General features: G+C 43.0%; 3 protein-coding genes across 6 annotated transcripts in view; all 3 read right to left on the reverse strand.

The window, feature by feature from the left end:
* Window positions 1-4,679: 4,679 nt before the first annotated feature.
* Window positions 4,680-7,868, reverse strand: polr1f (RNA polymerase I subunit F). The gene is made up of 4 exons (XM_077590834.1): window positions 7,206-7,868; window positions 6,384-6,525; window positions 6,098-6,306; window positions 4,680-5,975 (listed from the first exon to the last, which is right to left on the reverse strand). The coding sequence occupies exons 1-4, from the start codon at window positions 7,505-7,507 to the stop codon at window positions 5,255-5,257; spliced, it is 1,374 nt and encodes a 457-aa protein (XP_077446960.1). The 5' UTR covers window positions 7,508-7,868; the 3' UTR covers window positions 4,680-5,254.
* A 143-nt stretch (window positions 7,869-8,011) lies between these two features.
* On the reverse strand, window positions 8,012-12,599 carry tmem196 (transmembrane protein 196). 2 transcript variants are annotated; one of them, XM_077590838.1, is made up of 6 exons: window positions 12,462-12,599; window positions 10,818-11,052; window positions 10,141-10,197; window positions 8,939-9,074; window positions 8,752-8,870; window positions 8,012-8,684 (listed from the first exon to the last, which is right to left on the reverse strand). In XM_077590838.1, the coding sequence occupies exons 2-6, from the start codon at window positions 10,986-10,988 to the stop codon at window positions 8,613-8,615; spliced, it is 555 nt and encodes a 184-aa protein (XP_077446964.1). In that variant the 5' UTR covers window positions 10,989-11,052; window positions 12,462-12,599; the 3' UTR covers window positions 8,012-8,612. The 2 variants fall into 2 exon arrangements, with proteins under 2 accessions (XP_077446964.1, XP_077446965.1); XM_077590839.1 differs by having other exon boundaries at window positions 12,458-12,595.
* Window positions 12,600-14,336: 1,737 nt separating this feature from the next.
* cdca7b (cell division cycle associated 7b) overlaps window positions 14,337-16,865 on the reverse strand; it is a 31,355-nt gene continuing 28,826 nt past the window's right edge. For 2 of the 3 annotated variants that reach the window (XR_013297742.1, XR_013297743.1), the window contains exons 26-30: window positions 16,365-16,630; window positions 16,085-16,236; window positions 14,990-15,082; window positions 14,684-14,772; window positions 14,337-14,483 (exon numbers count right to left, since the gene is read on the reverse strand). The gene's annotated coding sequence lies outside the window, so the exon portion shown is untranslated. The remainder of the gene's footprint in view (window positions 14,484-14,683; window positions 14,773-14,989; window positions 15,083-16,084; window positions 16,237-16,364; window positions 16,631-16,865) is intronic. The other variant, XR_013297744.1, reaches the window with a different exon arrangement.

Raw genomic sequence — 16,865 nt, forward strand, 5'->3', positions numbered from 1 at the left:
CTGAGAACGAGCAGCTGGGTGGTGGAATATGAGGTAATCTCACCCCGGGGCTGCCGGGTAAATATTGGTCTTAAATAAGGAGTAAAGCCCCCCGAAAGAGGCGCACAAACACACCTTCGAGGCTTGGAATGGCAGAGGACAAAGTTATTAAGTGCTGAAATCAATGACTTTTTGCCCTGACTAAAAGTTAGTGGGAGTAAACATTGGCTAAGTGATGCTAGCTAGCATTGATATCTGGAGTAGAAACAAATAAATATATAAAAAGACTTTAAGACTGATTTAAACATTTCTAAAGGTACTTTAACTTGTAAATACTACAAGATTCGGCACCTGAGGAGCACAACGCACTAAATCCCTCTTTTATTAAACGTTACTTTCATATTGTACATCATTGCTCATGCTAAAATGGGAGTTGGAAAGGACAACTTTATTTGTAGCTTCTTTTGTTTATGGTTGACAAATTAATCCTTGCTTCAGATACGTTCACTATTAGATGAGCGTTAACTATTACGTTAGCTTTCATTGGAGTCACTTTAGAACATTACGACAAAAATTTCAAGATCCAAAAAACATCACTGTCAATATTGTAGTGCCTTGACATAAAAGTTTAATTTGATCCATGGCCACAAAACATTAGTTTTCTTTACGTTAGGGTTTAAGGAAGTTGTAAAACACAAACCCCCCCAAAACTTTTTTTTACTGCTCAAAAATTGTGTGTGGTCCTCACAACGCATAACGCATACATTCAATACACAGCCATGTTGTTATTGGCTCTCCATCACCTACAGGCAAGCTTTTTGCAATCACAAGGAGTCATTAAATCGACGCAACCCGACACATGCTCCAAGAAATGTTTTTGTAGAGGCGATTAAACCGAGAACCTGTTCAATTAATTTGCTGTCGGACTCAAAAAAGGGAGGGAGAATGAAAGCCGTGCGTCATGGAGATGCGTTTAACTCCTGACCAATGGACAACTTGTTAATGTGTCACCTTGAAGACAATCCTTCATTCCCATCTTCGTTTTTGCCGCAAAGTGACTCATTGGTCGGCTCGGCTCGGCTTTAACGGCGTTCGATTGGCCGATGGGGACGTGTTTATACAGCCGGTGGGGGGCTGGCGCGCTTGGTCAACGTTGCTGGCGTGCTAACAGCCAACGCTATAGTAGTGGATCTGGGCCGCGACACCCGGCAACCTTCCGTCTCGCTTCCCTCCCTTTTTATTCCTCTTTTCTGGTCTTAATCCAATGCCGGAGCGCTCTGCCGAAAACCCCTTTGCTGTCCCACCCGCCGTAGCACAAGTCAACACCCCCCCTCCCGCTCTCTTTCTCCCGTCTCCACTGTTTATTTACGTAAAAGAAGCTGGGCCAATTCTCGGACGCGCTTTTGAAAGGTGCCGGGCGATTAAACGATCACAATCACGGAAAAAGTTTCATTTTTGTGGCCGGGAGCCAAAATCTCAAGAAAATTAATTTGCGGATGAATATTTTTTTTACAATCATTTATGTGCAGTGTTGCCAAGTCATCACATTTTTTTGTGTTGTATTAGTAGTTACAAATCATTAGACTACATTTTCAGTTATTTTCATTTCAACTTATGATAGTAGAAATAGGTCATAATTCGATTTACTTAATAAAACTATTGTTTTAATCTCACTTTAATATAAAAACCCTTAATTGGATTATAAAAATTTCAGCTAAAGTCATTAATTTACTGCTGCTATATCCAAAGGAATCTAATCTAGTCAAAATGGTCAACGGGAATTGACGGATGTCCAAACTGGGAAAGAGTCAAAATGGCTTGGACATCTATCACCATCAATGAACAACAAAATGACATTAATGCATCAAACATGCTACAAAAAATAAATAATAACTCCCCAGCACTTTTTTAGTGACTGTGGGCATCAACTGTCTAGACAACAGTGATTACCTCTCGATTATGTTTGAGCCTGTATTAATTTCACTCGGCTGCAAGCTTGTGGATTTAAAATAGTGATGTACTACTAGGGAAGCGTTTGTGAATTCATTCTTGCAAACAATGTCTATTTGGAAGGGGAAAATGGAAGGGAAGCCGACCGCCTGTTCCGACTGCAGACGCCTTTTAAGTTATTGGCCGTGCAGCAATCCTTTGGGGGACCGGGGAGTATTTGCTTTTGCTTGCATAATATACAGTATGTGGAACTGGAAAAGGAATGTTTGCCTGCATTGTTAACTCATTGGCTGCCATTGACCACCATAGAAAGATGCCCGGTCCGCTTCTATACGGGAAATGAAAGCAAATGAATTGATTGTTACTGTCCTCTTTTTTTCGGGTCAGGTCATCTATTTGGTGTCTTTTAAGTTTGATAGTTTCTCAATTCAAATGGCTTTTTTTTTGCATTCCAGTTGCAGTACTATTTGTCTTGTGAAATGAAACAGGCACTCCACCCAAAGTGGATTGCAGGATTTAAGAGGTCAAACGGAGTGTTTTGTCAATGTCCAATCAAAATCATGCAAAGAAAGAGGGGGGGGGGGTATAAGTGAGCTTGGTTTGAATTGTGATATAGTTTTTGTTTCATGTGAAGTTACGGAAATTAAATATTTGTGTCTCAGGATGAAATAGCTTTAAAATGGGTTGCTACAGGGGTTCATATGGTGCAATGTTCAACTTGGGACCAATTAGAACAATTCAAGATATTTAAGAGATACAGGTTTTATGAAAAGTAAGACTTTGAAAAGACCCGATTTTATAAAGGCAAATTTAGGGCAGAAAAAGTCACATTTTCATATAACATTTCATACCGTAGAACCTCAAACTATGCCTTTTTAAAATATATATATTAAATATTCCCTAAAAATGAAGCAAAATGGCTCTACTCACCCTCTGGTGAAGTGTTGCATATTTGTGCAGTGAAACGCTGCCTTCTGTCGTTCTTGACTGTCACAAAAATGGAAAAAGAAGTTAAATACGGCCTAGTATAAGTATTAAAAAAAAGGCATATCGTAATGGTTGTCATTGATGGCAATGGACGTCCAATCCTTTTGAACCTCTCAACGTCTATTACCGTCAATGGCAGCAAGTAAGCCAAGTGTAAAAAGTTGAAGAAGCAACACTGCTCAATAAGTCGATCAATCCCTTGTCGCCACGGTTACCGAGTGCCGATCGGGTGCCGGGGAACCAAACAAATAAATGGGAATCCACTTTCACAAGCCACCACGTTTACTTTCAGGGTTATAATTGCGTGTTTGCAGAAGCAGAGTCGCGAATGAGCTTTTTTTTGTCCAACTGAAGTGAATGGAAAAAAAACAAAACAAAGGCGACGCAAAGCAGAGATGCCAGCGATGCCTTTGAAGAGCCATAAAGGGATTTCACAGATACGATTGACACGATTCGCTCGTCGGCGTCGCCTCCGACGATTCACGAGAGCCCAACTCTTGACTGGCGGAACACTTAAGCTTTATGACCTGCCGCCATTTGGGGGTCTGGAGGAGGAGGAGGACGGAGGCCGACAAAGGCAAAGCCAATGGACACAGGCAGAGGTGTGAGGGAAAAGATTGTCTGGCCTGCTAAGGAACAAAAACAACTCATTCCTTCGTCTTCTCTTTTTTTTTCCGGGGCATCACAGGATCACGAAGATAAACGAGCGAGCCTAGATATGAGGGTCCAGTGGCAGGAGGGGGATCTGGAGTGGAATGCGTGTGAACTGCACTCCGCCTCCGATAAATCAAGGAACAAGTAGGAAGAGAGGGGAAGGGAAAGGGGGAGTCGGCGAGATAGCGGGGACGACAAGATGAATGGGAGGCGATGGAAGGGCGCTCCAGGTGCAGGTGCACATGGGCCGGGCGCAGCGAGGGACCATTTATTCAGATTACACGAGTCCGGCGGGTGTCATTAAATCAATAGGTCACTTTTAAAAAGGTATATTTGTATGTTAGAAATCAGTAATCAAACTCTTAGCTCAGAAATGTTGCAATCTTCACAAAATGGTGATACAATTGAAAATTGGATAGAAATTAATGGGTCTGTGAATAAAAATACTAGGACAGAAGTCATTATTTTTTATCGTGAAATTTTAACTGGCTATAGCAACGTTGATGGGCGGTGCTGAAGATGAATATTGAAAAAAAGATATTTCCTGATGTAGAAATGTATATATATAACCTAATTTGAAATATATATATTTTCTTAAATGCTGAAATGTGAGACACGACAAAATCTGTAAAAAAAAAGTTCAATACGTACAAATAGGGCATCCGCTGGTGCAGTGGTTCCTCCGCCTGACTGAGGTGCAGGCAGTTTGGGTTCAATTCCCTCTCGGTGGCGGCTTGAGCATGAGTGGTTGCGATTGGCAGGAAACCAATTCGGTCGGGGTGTCCTCCGCCTGCAGTCCGCGGTTGGCTGAGATAGGCTCCAGCACCCCCCGCGAACTTTGTGGTAGGAAAGATGGATGAATGAATACATACAATGTAACGTAGTAATATATAAATTTTTGAACTGATATTTAGACAATTGTATACAACAACTATATCCTTGAATCAATTCAAAAACAAAAAAGACAAAAGGAAATGAAATTTATATTAAACAAAAACTGAAGGATAGGAATTGAGACAAATTGACACCAACTTTAAAAGTGTACACAACAACAAAAACAGAAAGAGAAATGTAAATGACTGAAAAGATCCCAAATGAAAACAGGAAAAAATATTTAAAAGGCATTTATTTCCATTTTTGATTTTGTATGGCGATGTCAGCGGTGGGTTTCAAATCCATCTTGAGTGGGAGGGGCTCGTGGATAAATGATTATAATTACAACCAAAAAAAAAGTCTTGAGAGCGATACGTGAAACATATGTGACAGATGAAGCCCATTTAATTGCACTCACTCCCTTATCTGCGCTGTGGCTTTTAGACGGCGGGCGATAAGCCGGCCGCTGCTTTGCGCCTCGCCACTAATTGAGACTCCCCGCTGAAAGGCAGGATTTGTGTGAGTGCGGGCGGAGGTGGGAGGTAAAGAAAACACGGGCGCTCCTTTAAGTTGTCTCTCGACACCTCATCGCCTGACACTGGCCCAGCAGAATTTAACACCAACAAAAAAGGCTCTGCAATTCTTTGGGGCTCAATTCTGATGAATGAGAGGAAAAAAAACCTTTTGGGGGGAAACGATAGAGATTTTTTCTGAGTATTTCTGGACATGTTTGGATTGTGACAAAAAGTAAGGCTTTGATATTTGCTTTAGGCCTAAAGTGGAACTGCTGGAGAAAATAATGGGGGTACTTTTAATCCATTTCACTTTTCCGCTTCTTTTTCTTCTTTGGTTTTGTTACTTCGACATCCGAACTCGCCGCGAGTTCGTGCTCGTTTTCACGTTTCCGTTTCTTGTTGGGCTTGTCGCTAAGGTAACCGCTGGAGTCACTGGTGTGGGTTTCTGTGACAGGAAGCTCAACCTGCTCCTCTTTTTCTTCGTCGCCATTGACGTTATCTTCCGACTCTTCTTTTGTTTTATCTTTCTTCTTTTTCTTCTTCTTACTTGAGCCGATTTCAATTCCATTCGTGTGGATTTCTATGACAGGAAGCTGAACCTGCTCCTCTTTTTTGTCGTCGCCAATGACGTCATCTTCCGACTCTTCTTTTGTTTTATCTTTCTTCTTTTTCTTCTTCTTACTTGAGCCGATTTCAATTCCATTCATGTGGGTTTCTATGACAGGGATCTGAACCTCCTCTTTTTCTTCGTCGCCATTGACGCTATCTTCCGACTCTTCTTTTGTTTTATCTTTCTTCTTTTTCTTCTTCTTACGTGAGCCGCTTTCAATTTCATTCAGCTCAAGCAGCGGTGCAATTTCCTCTTCTGTGTGTTCTTTAAATTTGTCTTTCTTTTTTTTCTTCTTCTTCTTCAGGGAGTCTTCGACAACGGACTCCAAAGCGGGTCCGGCGTCTGGTTCCGCTTCTTTTCGCTTGGCCAATTCGGCGCTTTCGGCCAAAGCCATCATTTCCTGAACCCTGATGTACACAAACGGCGTCACGTTAATTTCCATCAGATATATTGAAAGGAGGTAGGAGGGGTCGTTTATTTTCTGTAGCTTCAATTGAGAGTTAGAAGAAAAAAAATCCAGTCCACAAACCTCGTTCTATCCAGCCTTCCTCTTATAAGGAGCACGCCGTTAGCGTCGGCATCGAGCGCAACCACCTCGAACTCCAGCTCGGTTCCGATCTGGGGCCCCGCTACCCTCCAGGTTTCCATGGAAACCAGGTTGGGCTTCGGAATACTGGCGTTAAAGCAGCCGTGCACCAGGCAGCCCACGTGACTCGCCGCCAGTTTGTTCACCTTCCCCTGGAAGCGCAAAGGCAGACTGTTAAATGACTTTCTCACGCTTTTCCGGCCAAAGCTGAGATAAAGGGGACACTCGCCAATAGTCGCTGTCCGCCTTGAGGTTGAAATAGGATATAGTTGGCCTCTATGTCCACGTGGATGTATCCGCTGTCGTCAAAAATGTCCCCGTACTGCCGCACGATTCGTATATCGTCGTAAGCGACAGGGACGCCTTGGAAGCTGCGAGAGAAAAAACAATCCATCAAGCAAAAAGCTAATATTTAGAGATTACGCTACTAATTCATCTGTGACTGATCCACAACCAATATAACAGTCTACTGCATATCGGCGTTTAATCTGGAATCAATCGATAATTAATCTACAACCAATAAAATTGGACAGATTTTAGTGGCGACAGTATAGTTTAAATTCACAGCAGTTTTGAAAAAAAAAAATGTAACGCCACATTCAACGGTTACAGGTTACTTCCATCTAGTGGACGGGGATGTAAAAGTAGTGTCGGTCACGGTCAGTCCTTCGCTTGTTTTGACGAAAGCAGATACTATAGCAAAATGCAGTAAATTTGGTAATGTTACATAATGTTAGAGCAGTTGAGAAATGTTCGAGAAGAAACTTTCAGTTGTTTTCACACAGCTGCCATTGATAGGGAAAAGTTACCAACATTTAACTGTCGTTACATTGACCATTCAGAAATTCTGTTAAACTATACCTCTTACAACGCTAAAACTAACAAAATACTAGCTAATAACATGTGTGCTATTGACGTCAACGTGATGAATTAATGAGCACCGTGGCTGTCGTTAACGGTGATAGACGCCGACGCCATTTTAACAGGAATGTGATGGCAACACATTATTAATTAAACAACAAATAAACACGATACCTATTTATGACATTACCTCGGGGAGAATTTGAGAAGTTCGGTCTGTAACTCGCCTTGTAAGCCCGTCCTCTTCTTGTTCAAGTAAACGGGCGGCAGGGCGACATGTCTTCGGTGAGTGTTGCGTACCAAGCACGAGTACGGAGCTGACACAAGTTCAGAAGCGTCGGCAAAAGACGGGATAACGCACTGAACTTCGAAGACAGCTGTTCCGGAGGAAGAGGACGCTACGACCGCTGGGGTCTTAACGCAATGTTCAAGGGTTTCGCCGGACATTTTCACGTGTTTTGGGTCCTCCGCGACATGCTGCGAGGTCGCCATTTTGGCTCGGGGGCCCGGAAAGTCAACAAGCAGCTACTTCCGCTGTAGGAAGCGCTCAATTCTGCGTTCTACTGCCCTCTGCTGGACAAATAGGGTTTTACTACAATTCAAGTATAATATGAACACAAATCATTAGTGGGCCCATTTAAGACCATTATTGATGCTTCCCTCCTTGAAAACATGTGATATTATTTTAAAAAATGCAAAAACATTGTCATAAAAATGTGACATAACAAGAAATTATGTAGTGTGAGTACTGTTTTATTTTTTGTTTGTTTGTTTTAATTATTTTCTTTTTGTATTATTTTTTTAGAATGCCATTTTCAGGAATTAATGTTCTAAAATTAACCACTATGCTCAGTGAGAGTCACACCAATGTTACATAAGGTCGATTCAAGGGGAGCGCTGCCTCAGTGTTCGTCAACAGGTGATCATTGATTATGTATCCTTTTCATCAATAACATCATTCGGGTCACCAGAGGTCTTTTACACACACCCACGCAATACTTTTTCATTCCGGTTTTATTTGCTTTACCTTAAGGAGCGCTTATAAAAAAATAAGTTTGACCTCTTTCGCATACAGCACCTGCACTTGAGCTATCAAATATAAGTATTTTGTCTTTAGGGTATAACGATGATTTTTTACATAGTTAACATTAAGATATTTGAATGTGGGTCTGTTACTAACATTGGCATTCAAATTACAACATGAATTTTAAAAATTTAAAATCAATATTTTTCCCAAGGCCCATTACAATGTTTTTGCGTGCATTTGTGGTACACTTATCTAAACTATAAAAAGTAATTCTGTTCAGTGAATCTAATTTAAGATCATTCTAAATATGTTGTTAAATGATCATGAGATTTCCCAGGTACACCTAATGATACAGCCAGTCTACAAGCAGTATATTGTGCCTTAATATGTATGTACTATATATTGCCTTTTTACTATTTGACAGTAAAATTTCAATTCAACCTCTTTGGTATGCTCGAAAGAACTCAATGTTAAAAATAAAAGAGCAAATTTCAGCACCTTCAGCGTCCTTGTGTTGTTCAATGCCCAGCCATGCTTTCTAAAACGGCAAACAGCAAGTGATTCAAGTTGTCATGGCGATGCGCTAGCATGTCCATTGTAGGAGATCTGAGGGATTCCATTACTGGAGTTGTCCAGGACATCCTGTCAAACACACACAAAACCTCAAAAGACCATTTCACCAATAGGAAGCTTTTCGCTCTTTGCCTACCTTTTCCGTCATCTCGTGCGAATGGTGCAGCGAGTGCTCCCTCTCCAAAAACATTCTCTGCTGCTCAGAACTCGCCAAACGGCATGTAAGCCACGTGGATAACGTGCACGAAGAGATTCCTGTGGACAAACGGGATGCCGTAACACGCGGAATGTAGCCGTGGATGATTGGACGGATTCCGTTTTACCCAAACAAGCCAGCGTCATGGCGGCCAGGTGGACGGACTGCATGGAATCGGGTCGCTTAGTGAGCGCTCGCAAAAACTGAAAGTTCAGGATTCCGCCGATTAGGCCGCAGATGCAACATGCCGAGAATAGGATCATCTGGAAAAAAAAAACAAGGAGAAATCAAGATTAATTTGAATATAAAATTAATTAACCAAAGTTGCTTTAAAAAAATGAATTATTGTCACCTAAAATAAGTTAACATAGTCAGTGTTCCAACAGCTTTGTATATAGAGATACAATATCTGTTGGTAATAATTGAAGGAAGTAATATTAATATTTTGCTCAATAGGACACTATTATTACATTATTATATAATAATATGACATTGAGATGAATTCAATTCATTATTTGGCAAGTCCTACAAGCACTTCCAACTGATTCAGCCAGGATTGTATTCATTCTCATTGCTTTGAGCAGAGGTGCCTTCAGTGTCTTTACCCCCGTTGAAAAAGGACATCTCCAATTTCAGACGTTACCCCGGGAGTTATGCCAGCGAGGCGGCGGGCAGGGGAGCCGAAGCAAACCCGCTTAATGCAATCATCGGCCCTCGGGCGCGGAAAGAAAGAATGCGGAAACGACAGTCACGGAGAAAGAGGCGATACGGGGGTGAAGGAAAGGTCTGTCTCGCCGGGCGCTGACATTGATCCGTCATTAGGCGGACCGGCGGACGTTCTGAGTGGAAGGCCAGGAAAGACGAGGACGGGGAAAGACAAGAGCGGTGACTGGCTGCCACCTCTGCTTTTCTCACACGTCGCTCACAAAATACTAGACGCGTACGCATGTATACTATCTTACTTCAAATAAAACAATCATTCACACATCGGTTATACACCAATGATAATAAATGAGTCCATCTTTAAAAAAGAAAGAGCTAGTAAATTACATTTTCTATTGATAGATATGCCAACTAATTGAGGTGAATCACTTCAAATTTGACCTTCTTGATTAACATGGTCTCAACTCATTAGCCAATGAAGAGCCGAGAGACACAAGTGGATAAAAAAAGCATGAAATAATAATCAAGACTCCCCACGTGTGAAGCTGCTGGAGTCCTCTTCCTGTTTGCTGCAGCAAAAATAGTCTCGGTCCAAATAGAAATGCGCGTCCTAGCCTATAGTTGTCGCAACATTATTCCGAGAAGGGATGCACGTGCGGTACTTACGGTAAGGCCGGTTCGCTTTCGGGCGCACAACACGCCGCACATCCCGCAGAGAAGAAACTAAAAAAAAGGAGAGAAAACAGAGGTTTGCTAAGTTGTTGTGGCAGAAAAAAACAAGATCCAAATGCGTGCCATGTCGACTCTGTCCAAATGGATTAGATGTCTAGTGGCGTCAATGGCAGCCGCTGGCCACATAATAAATGATGACTAAACAAAGAAAGTTTTGTTTCATCATCTCAGCCAATGGACAGCGGGGGGCTTCTTGGCATGCGTTGCCAGCAAGCATCCCCGCTGCATACCCTTGCCAAGATAACAATGTGAGAGGAAAACATGCAAGAAAAATGCAAATTCATGAATATTTAATTAAAAAAAATTCTTCCTTTACACTGGAGCAAATGGCGCATTAATGGAAAACGTTCAACAATAAGGGGCATTTTCTTGGCATGACGATCGGACCGCAAGTCAAAGTTTCAACGGCAGCCAGTGAGATGAATTGAAACTTTATTTGTCGTTAATATAATAACAATATTAAATTGACTTGAAATGACTTTGTCAGAAGATTATCAATTCTAGGTGGGATTAGAAAAAAAGACTGTTTCTTTCTTGACTTTAGAAATCCCCGATCAATCGATCGATGGCCATTAGCCGAAGCGCGAGAAAAACTAAGAATAGAAACTCACGCAGAGTCCGCTCCAGACGGGCGACGCGTCTCCCTGCTGCGGCTTGTGCTCCCCTCGCTCCCGAACCCAGCTGATGGCCACGGCTCCGAGCACGATGCTCGCCACACCCAGACCCACCTCCACCACGGAGAGGAGAAGAAGGCTCCAGAGGATTTTACGGCTGGAGCACATCCCGCCCGGGGCATCTCTCCGCTCAAGTCCGCTCCTCGTTATGCGCTGACATCAGGGGAGGGGTCTGGAGATTTAAAAAAAAAAACAACAACAACATTCGTCTGAATCAAAAAAAAAACTTCAAATCAAACGAATCGTGAGCCAAGTGTTCCAAAAAAGTCAACATCTACACGCGGAACTCCACTTGATGGAAGCCGGCGAGGATGAACGATGCCACCGCGCTCTCACGCAGACACGCGCGCACGCCCGTAGTGCGCGCGTGTGAATGAACACCACGTGCTTTTGGGGGTTTGTTTTCGTCGCCGTAAAATGAAGGGAAAGCATTGGAGTGGGGCTTTTTAACCAATCAATCGGCTTGCGTATTGATTAACTTGAAGGGGAAAAGCCGTTTACTGTACACTGAGTCATCCTTGACTCATTCACTGCCATTGACGGTCCACACGGGTTGGACGTCTATCGCCGTCAACGCCGGTGATCGAGATATGTGAGGAGTTGCCTCCAGCTAAGTGGGCGCTGCGGTCTCTGGAGGCCTATTAGCAGGTTCCTACTTGCCATCCACCGCTAGCGTGGCGCGCAATCATTAAGAGATTGGTGTGTAATAGCTGCAGGCGGACCGGGAAAATCTGTCTTCACCATTCCCGCAAGAGTAGATGGAGGGAAAGCTAGTAAAAAAAGGCAGTGGGCCACTTATAGATTGACTTTGCGTGTGACAGCCTGACATCGAGACTAATTATGTGGTGAATTTTAGTTTCGTTTAAATGGCATCTTTCTCTTCCAAGGCATTCTTAAAAATCTGCCGTGGAAATTCCACATTGACATCTGCAACATCTGGGATGAAATACTGTGAATTTTATCCTGAATTCATCATGGTTACTAAAATGGCGAAATGTCACTTGCTCATGTCTGCCAATACCCGCTTGAAAAATTCATATGTATATAAAATCTGCTTGTCCTTTGTAACTTGCTGCACAAATACAATTAATCTGAATCGCACAACCTTCCAGCTGGTGCTTCATGGTTTGACCCTTTTGTCAGAAAAGACGCCCTCCCGGCGGACACGCTCGCTTACTTCCACGGCGACCATTGACGCACAATGCAGAGCGCTCAAGCGGGGGTCCATTACAGCACCAATCAATGCGAATCCTTCCATTACAGCATGGTTACACGTCCTGAGGTCGTTTGTCAAAGGTGCTTGTTAGCCGTGTATGCTAAAAGTCAAAGGTGGCGCCTAATGATGTTCCCCCGCACTCAATAGCAAGCTTATTAAAAGCGGGGAATGTAAGTATGGATTTGAGAAAAACATGGCTTTAAAAAAAGAAAGAACTGTATCAGATTTTATGTTGTGTATTTCCTCTACATCAACATTTGAGGCCCATCTGCCGGTTTGGCAACGGCTCTGCCGAGTAAACAGAGTTCTTATAAAGTATTAAACACATCACAGCAGGAACCGCTATCGCACACACACTCACGTACAGTTGAAGAGGGTCCCAGTGCAGAGTCAGTGGCCTCTAGGTTTCCTGTAGTCTCAGTGAAATTGGATCTCTGCTTCCATCCTGAGTCCGGCAAAGCACCGACCGTGTTGTCGTCCGCTTGTTTGGCTTCAACCTGGGAGGGAAATGACGATGTCAGCGTTCAGAAATATCGCAGGCTCGTATGTAAATGTGAGGAAATTTTGCTGATCATTTTTTCTGGAAATTTGTAAAAGCCAGACAGAACGAATTAAGGAGTTACCGCTTGTCTTGACCATGAAATCCACGAGAGGGAGGCATTTCACAGTGTAGGGTAGGGAGCGCATAGAAGTTATTGTCTGTTCGTACACTCTTTGGCAGCAATTGTCAGGGACAGACATCAAATGTATTGGGATGCTCAGTCACAGTGGATTGGACTTCAACCCCCAGGCCATGAACATTTATGAAATAATATTAAATCTAATATGACAGTAGGAAAGTCGCTCATCTTTTAGTATTTTATCATATCAAAATAGTGATGTCAGCATTGACTCTGTAGCTCAAACTGCATTTTTATTTTCATAAATCATATTCTACATATTCTGATATGTCCTAAAAATAAAAAAAAAGCATGAATAAAGCCCTACCTCAGAAACTTCCACTTCAATTTTTCCATCCAAACGCAGCTAGTTCTCACTCCCAGGCGAAAGGGATTGGACATCCATCGCTGTCAATGGCAGGCAACAAATTAAAAACGGTAAGGTTTAAAAAAAATTCCAGTCATTCTGAATCGTAAAATATTGCTGTATTCTCTCATTCCCATCTTTGAAGTCGAATATAAACATTTTGAGTCTGTGGAAAAAAACGCTACTTTTGGCTAGCTGGCCACCAATCCATAAAGAAAGCTGGAAAAGACACCCCATTAAGTCCAACTTACGTGCCATAAATCCACAGCAGCTGTGCGAAACGCCAAAACGCATCGACTTTATTGCTATTTCCTCGCAACTGATAAAATAGGCCATAAATACCTCAGGATGTTATTGCGCTTTATTTCTGTATTAATACTCATAAAACGTGTCCACTCGTCCTTCTAAAACGGTGATTTGTCACACCCTCGTTCCTCATTAGCGCCATCGAAATCCCAGTAAAAGAAATACCGCGTCCAACGCTTGAGTTATTATCCACTTAAAGACATACCCTACCGTAACAATCACACTGTTTGCACAAGTGTTTCTCCATATTAAAACCACAAAATGGCGGATGCTACCTCATCCGTCAAGTGTCAAGGTTAATACGCCAATGTCATACTTTATTTTTTCACGTGTTCACGCAAGGCTTTTGTTAGAAGGAGGCGAAAACTCGAAATGTACTTCGGCAGACGAGGAGAGCAAAATTGAACGCTTTGTTTGCGGTTTGGTGGTTGAAAACGCTTATTCGGGCGCCCTGAAAACATCCGCCCTGCGTACTTAACCGAGGAAAACCCCACCATTTCTGTCGCATCATCGCTGACGTTTTGTTTTCTGCGTCCATGCATTTCAGTCCCACAATGACTATTCTTTTAAAAAACTTGTAGCCCACAGGAAAGTACATTTGTGCTTAAAAAATAGCATTGGTCCATTTAAGAAAGAGAGAAATGATGACTAGCTAGCAAAATTTTGATGAGAAACGTCCAATCCATTTTGACTGTGCAGAAATGATTTCCCCAAATATATTTTCAACATAATACTATGATGGAATTTAATTTTTGTATCATTTGAAAATGCATTGGAGGTCTATTGCCATCATTGTTAGTGAATGAGATTTTTAAAAAATGCTATGTTTTACATAGAGAGAAAAAAAATATCATGTTATGACTGCTTAAGTGTGCGCGTGTTTTGAAAGAAAAGGATTCTCACTCTGACTCTCACGATCCGTTTCACGCATGTCCACTTTGCCTCCTCGGGGAGTGTTGGAGAGTCCCTGAGTTTCTCAGCCACATCCTGGGTGCCGGCCGCTGTGAGGTGTAATTCTGTCAAGGGCAAACAGCACTACCCGGCTCGGCGCCAACCTCAAAATGGGAGAAAGAAAGGGAAAGGTCACCGCTTTTGTGGTCCCGGGGCCTAAATGTCTGTAATCACAGGCAAAAATCCACAGCACCCAGGCGGAAACATCACATTGAAAATTCTGTCCGTTTCTCTTTCAGCCTCCCGTCCTCCTCCTCCTCCTCCTCCTCCTCCTTTCCCAAAAACGCTAAGGAAGATAACTTACATAGTAGCGAGCTGACCTCAAGGACGCTCGGAACTGTCAAGCATAACTTGTCGGTATCGGGCGAGATAAGCCGGAATTTCCAGAGTATCCTTCATTAAGAAAAGCAGGAAATGGTTTGACTGGGACTTTTGTTTCATTGCTTGGGGTGACAATACGATGACTACAGATGCTACAAATGGATGTCTTACAGTCGACGTGAGCTGAAATCAGCAAGTCCAGTAAGCAATGACATCACTTTTACAACGGCACCAGCGTGTTTATTTGTCCAAGTATGGTGGACCCTGTGAGCGCAGCGCTCCCACTCACCGTGCGTCATTCGGCACCATGTCATCATTCTGCATTCTGGGCTCGGAAAGATCCATGTGGTTTGGTTTGGTTCTCCATTGTCCTTCCTTTGTCCTTATAAACACACAAATGTGGGCTTTGGTCAGGGGCTTTTTTTCTGGCCGCTTATTCTGGTCACATGTGTCATTGGCTAAGGTTATCGCTAGCTACGAGAAGATGAGAAGAAAATGTCCGCGTGGCTGTTTCGCACGTCGGGAAGGCGCAAATTGGATCAAGTGAGCAGTCAGTGCGTTGCTCATGTAACAAAATTAAAATGGCAAAGCTCTTGACATATTTGGAATACTAATTGAAATGCGATGGTTGACATTGGATGGTAATTTCACCCGAGTCAGAAAGTCTGAACATTTGAGTTTAAGTTTAAGTTAGCATGACTAATAAGAAGTTTCTTTTTTTTTTTTTCAAGAGTGGAGTATAAAGGCAACACTTGAACCTTGACAACCAGAAGGAGCATTAGGAATTTAAAGGAGGGGGGTGCTACAGGTGTAATCAGTAACAGAAAAGTTATGCAAGGAAATCAACAGCCGTCGACAAGTCAAACATTTAAGAAAAAGACCCTAAAACACCTGTTAGTGACATTAGCAAGGTCATTTGCGAGAGGAAGAGGGAGGCTCATTTGGAATTCTCACCAAAAAGTACAGAAGTCAGCCTAAAATATATTTTTTGAAATGGAAAGGAATTTGCCTTACTGTCCATTTTGGGTCTACAATGTTCACATTTGGTATACAAGTATGGCCCAACCGAAATGTGATTTTGACATGGTCTCAATTTATATATATATATATATATATATGTTTCGTATGTTAAAAAAAGTTGAAAAATTTGAGAAGATTTATTATTAAATTGTGGGCATCGATGGGATTAAACATTCAATTCAACCTCCCATTCCAAATGGATTGGACGCCAAGTCAATGGAAGCCAATGAGTGCCCCATTGACGACAGTTAAGGCGCTAAGGCCGAGCTGTGAGCTGCCACTAAATACCATTCCTGAATTCCTCGCAATTGTGTGATGACACTTCTGTCAAATTCCCAGACTTCATTCGTGGATGCTACCTTACCTGTGCAAACCCCATTGCTCATTTTCCTCTGACCTCCGACCCTTCGCTCCGTCCTCCCGTCGGCGTATCTCGCTGGCGGTCGAAAGGCGCGTGGGAGGTTGGCGAGGAAAAGCGGTGAGCCCACTCCACTTTGATGGTGTGTGCGCGCTTGACTAGAAAATGATGAGAGCAGAAGAGCGTGAGGGAAAGCTTAGCCGACTGCTAACACAAACAAACCTAAGTGTAGGCAGGAAGGATCGAGGCGGGCGTGTTTAGTGTCATCGTTACGACGGGGATCTACCTCCAACGTCCTGACGTTGACCAGTATTGACAAGAGCGGCCTGTGTTTACACAAGAGTCCATTATCAAGTTGGCGCCGTGGACAACAAATCCATATTTTTGACCAACGGTCCGTCTCGGAAAGAGCAAAGACGATCCGGCTGGAGAAGACGTTTCCGAGGAAGGCCGCGACGAGAGAAAGGCACGGTGTGGCTTTCATCATTATCATAATCCAAAGTGACGGTGGGGGGGTGGTAAGAATGGTAGCACCCCCACACCCTCAAATTCCTGTTGGACAATTATGCAAATGAATGAAGGAGGACATGGTTGGCCCACTCGAACAACAGATGAGGTCAAACGAATCAGATAAGCCGGAGCCCCGCGTGAGGCTATCGATCGGCACTCTTGGCACGCTATCCGTCAAAGTTTGGGCAGCGAGCCAATCAAAACACGACTGTTTTATCCACTAAGATGGCCGACTGGGGATTGTGTCCTTTGTGGGGGCGCAGCTGGCGTTCTCCTG

This window comes from Stigmatopora argus, chromosome 21 (genome assembly GCF_051989625.1).
Source record: "Stigmatopora argus isolate UIUO_Sarg chromosome 21, RoL_Sarg_1.0, whole genome shotgun sequence".
In the NCBI taxonomy this organism is placed as follows: domain Eukaryota; kingdom Metazoa; phylum Chordata; class Actinopteri; order Syngnathiformes; family Syngnathidae; genus Stigmatopora; species Stigmatopora argus.

What these genes read in the sequence shown, in the direction of transcription:
- tmem196 (XM_077590838.1), bottom strand. Translation starts at nt 10,988, where the DNA reads ATGTGCTCCAGCCGTAAAATCCTCTGGAGCCTTCTTCTCCTCTCCGTG. An exon ending in CCGTCTGGAGCGGACTCTGC is followed by an intron (nt 10,198 to 10,817) that starts GTGAGTTTCTAT and finishes CCTTTTTTTTAG; the next exon opens with TTTCTTCTCTGCGGGATGTG. An exon ending in CATGACGCTGGCTTGTTTGG is followed by an intron (nt 8,871 to 8,938) that starts GTAAAACGGAAT and finishes GTTTGTCCACAG; the next exon opens with GAATCTCTTCGTGCACGTTA.
- polr1f (XM_077590834.1), bottom strand. Translation starts at nt 7,507, where the DNA reads ATGGCGACCTCGCAGCATGTCGCGGAGGACCCAAAACACGTGAAAATG. An exon ending in AAGGCGGACAGCGACTATTG is followed by an intron (nt 6,307 to 6,383) that starts GCGAGTGTCCCC and finishes TTGCGCTTCCAG; the next exon opens with GGGAAGGTGAACAAACTGGC. An exon ending in GGAAGGCTGGATAGAACGAG is followed by an intron (nt 5,976 to 6,097) that starts GTTTGTGGACTG and finishes TGTGTACATCAG; the next exon opens with GGTTCAGGAAATGATGGCTT.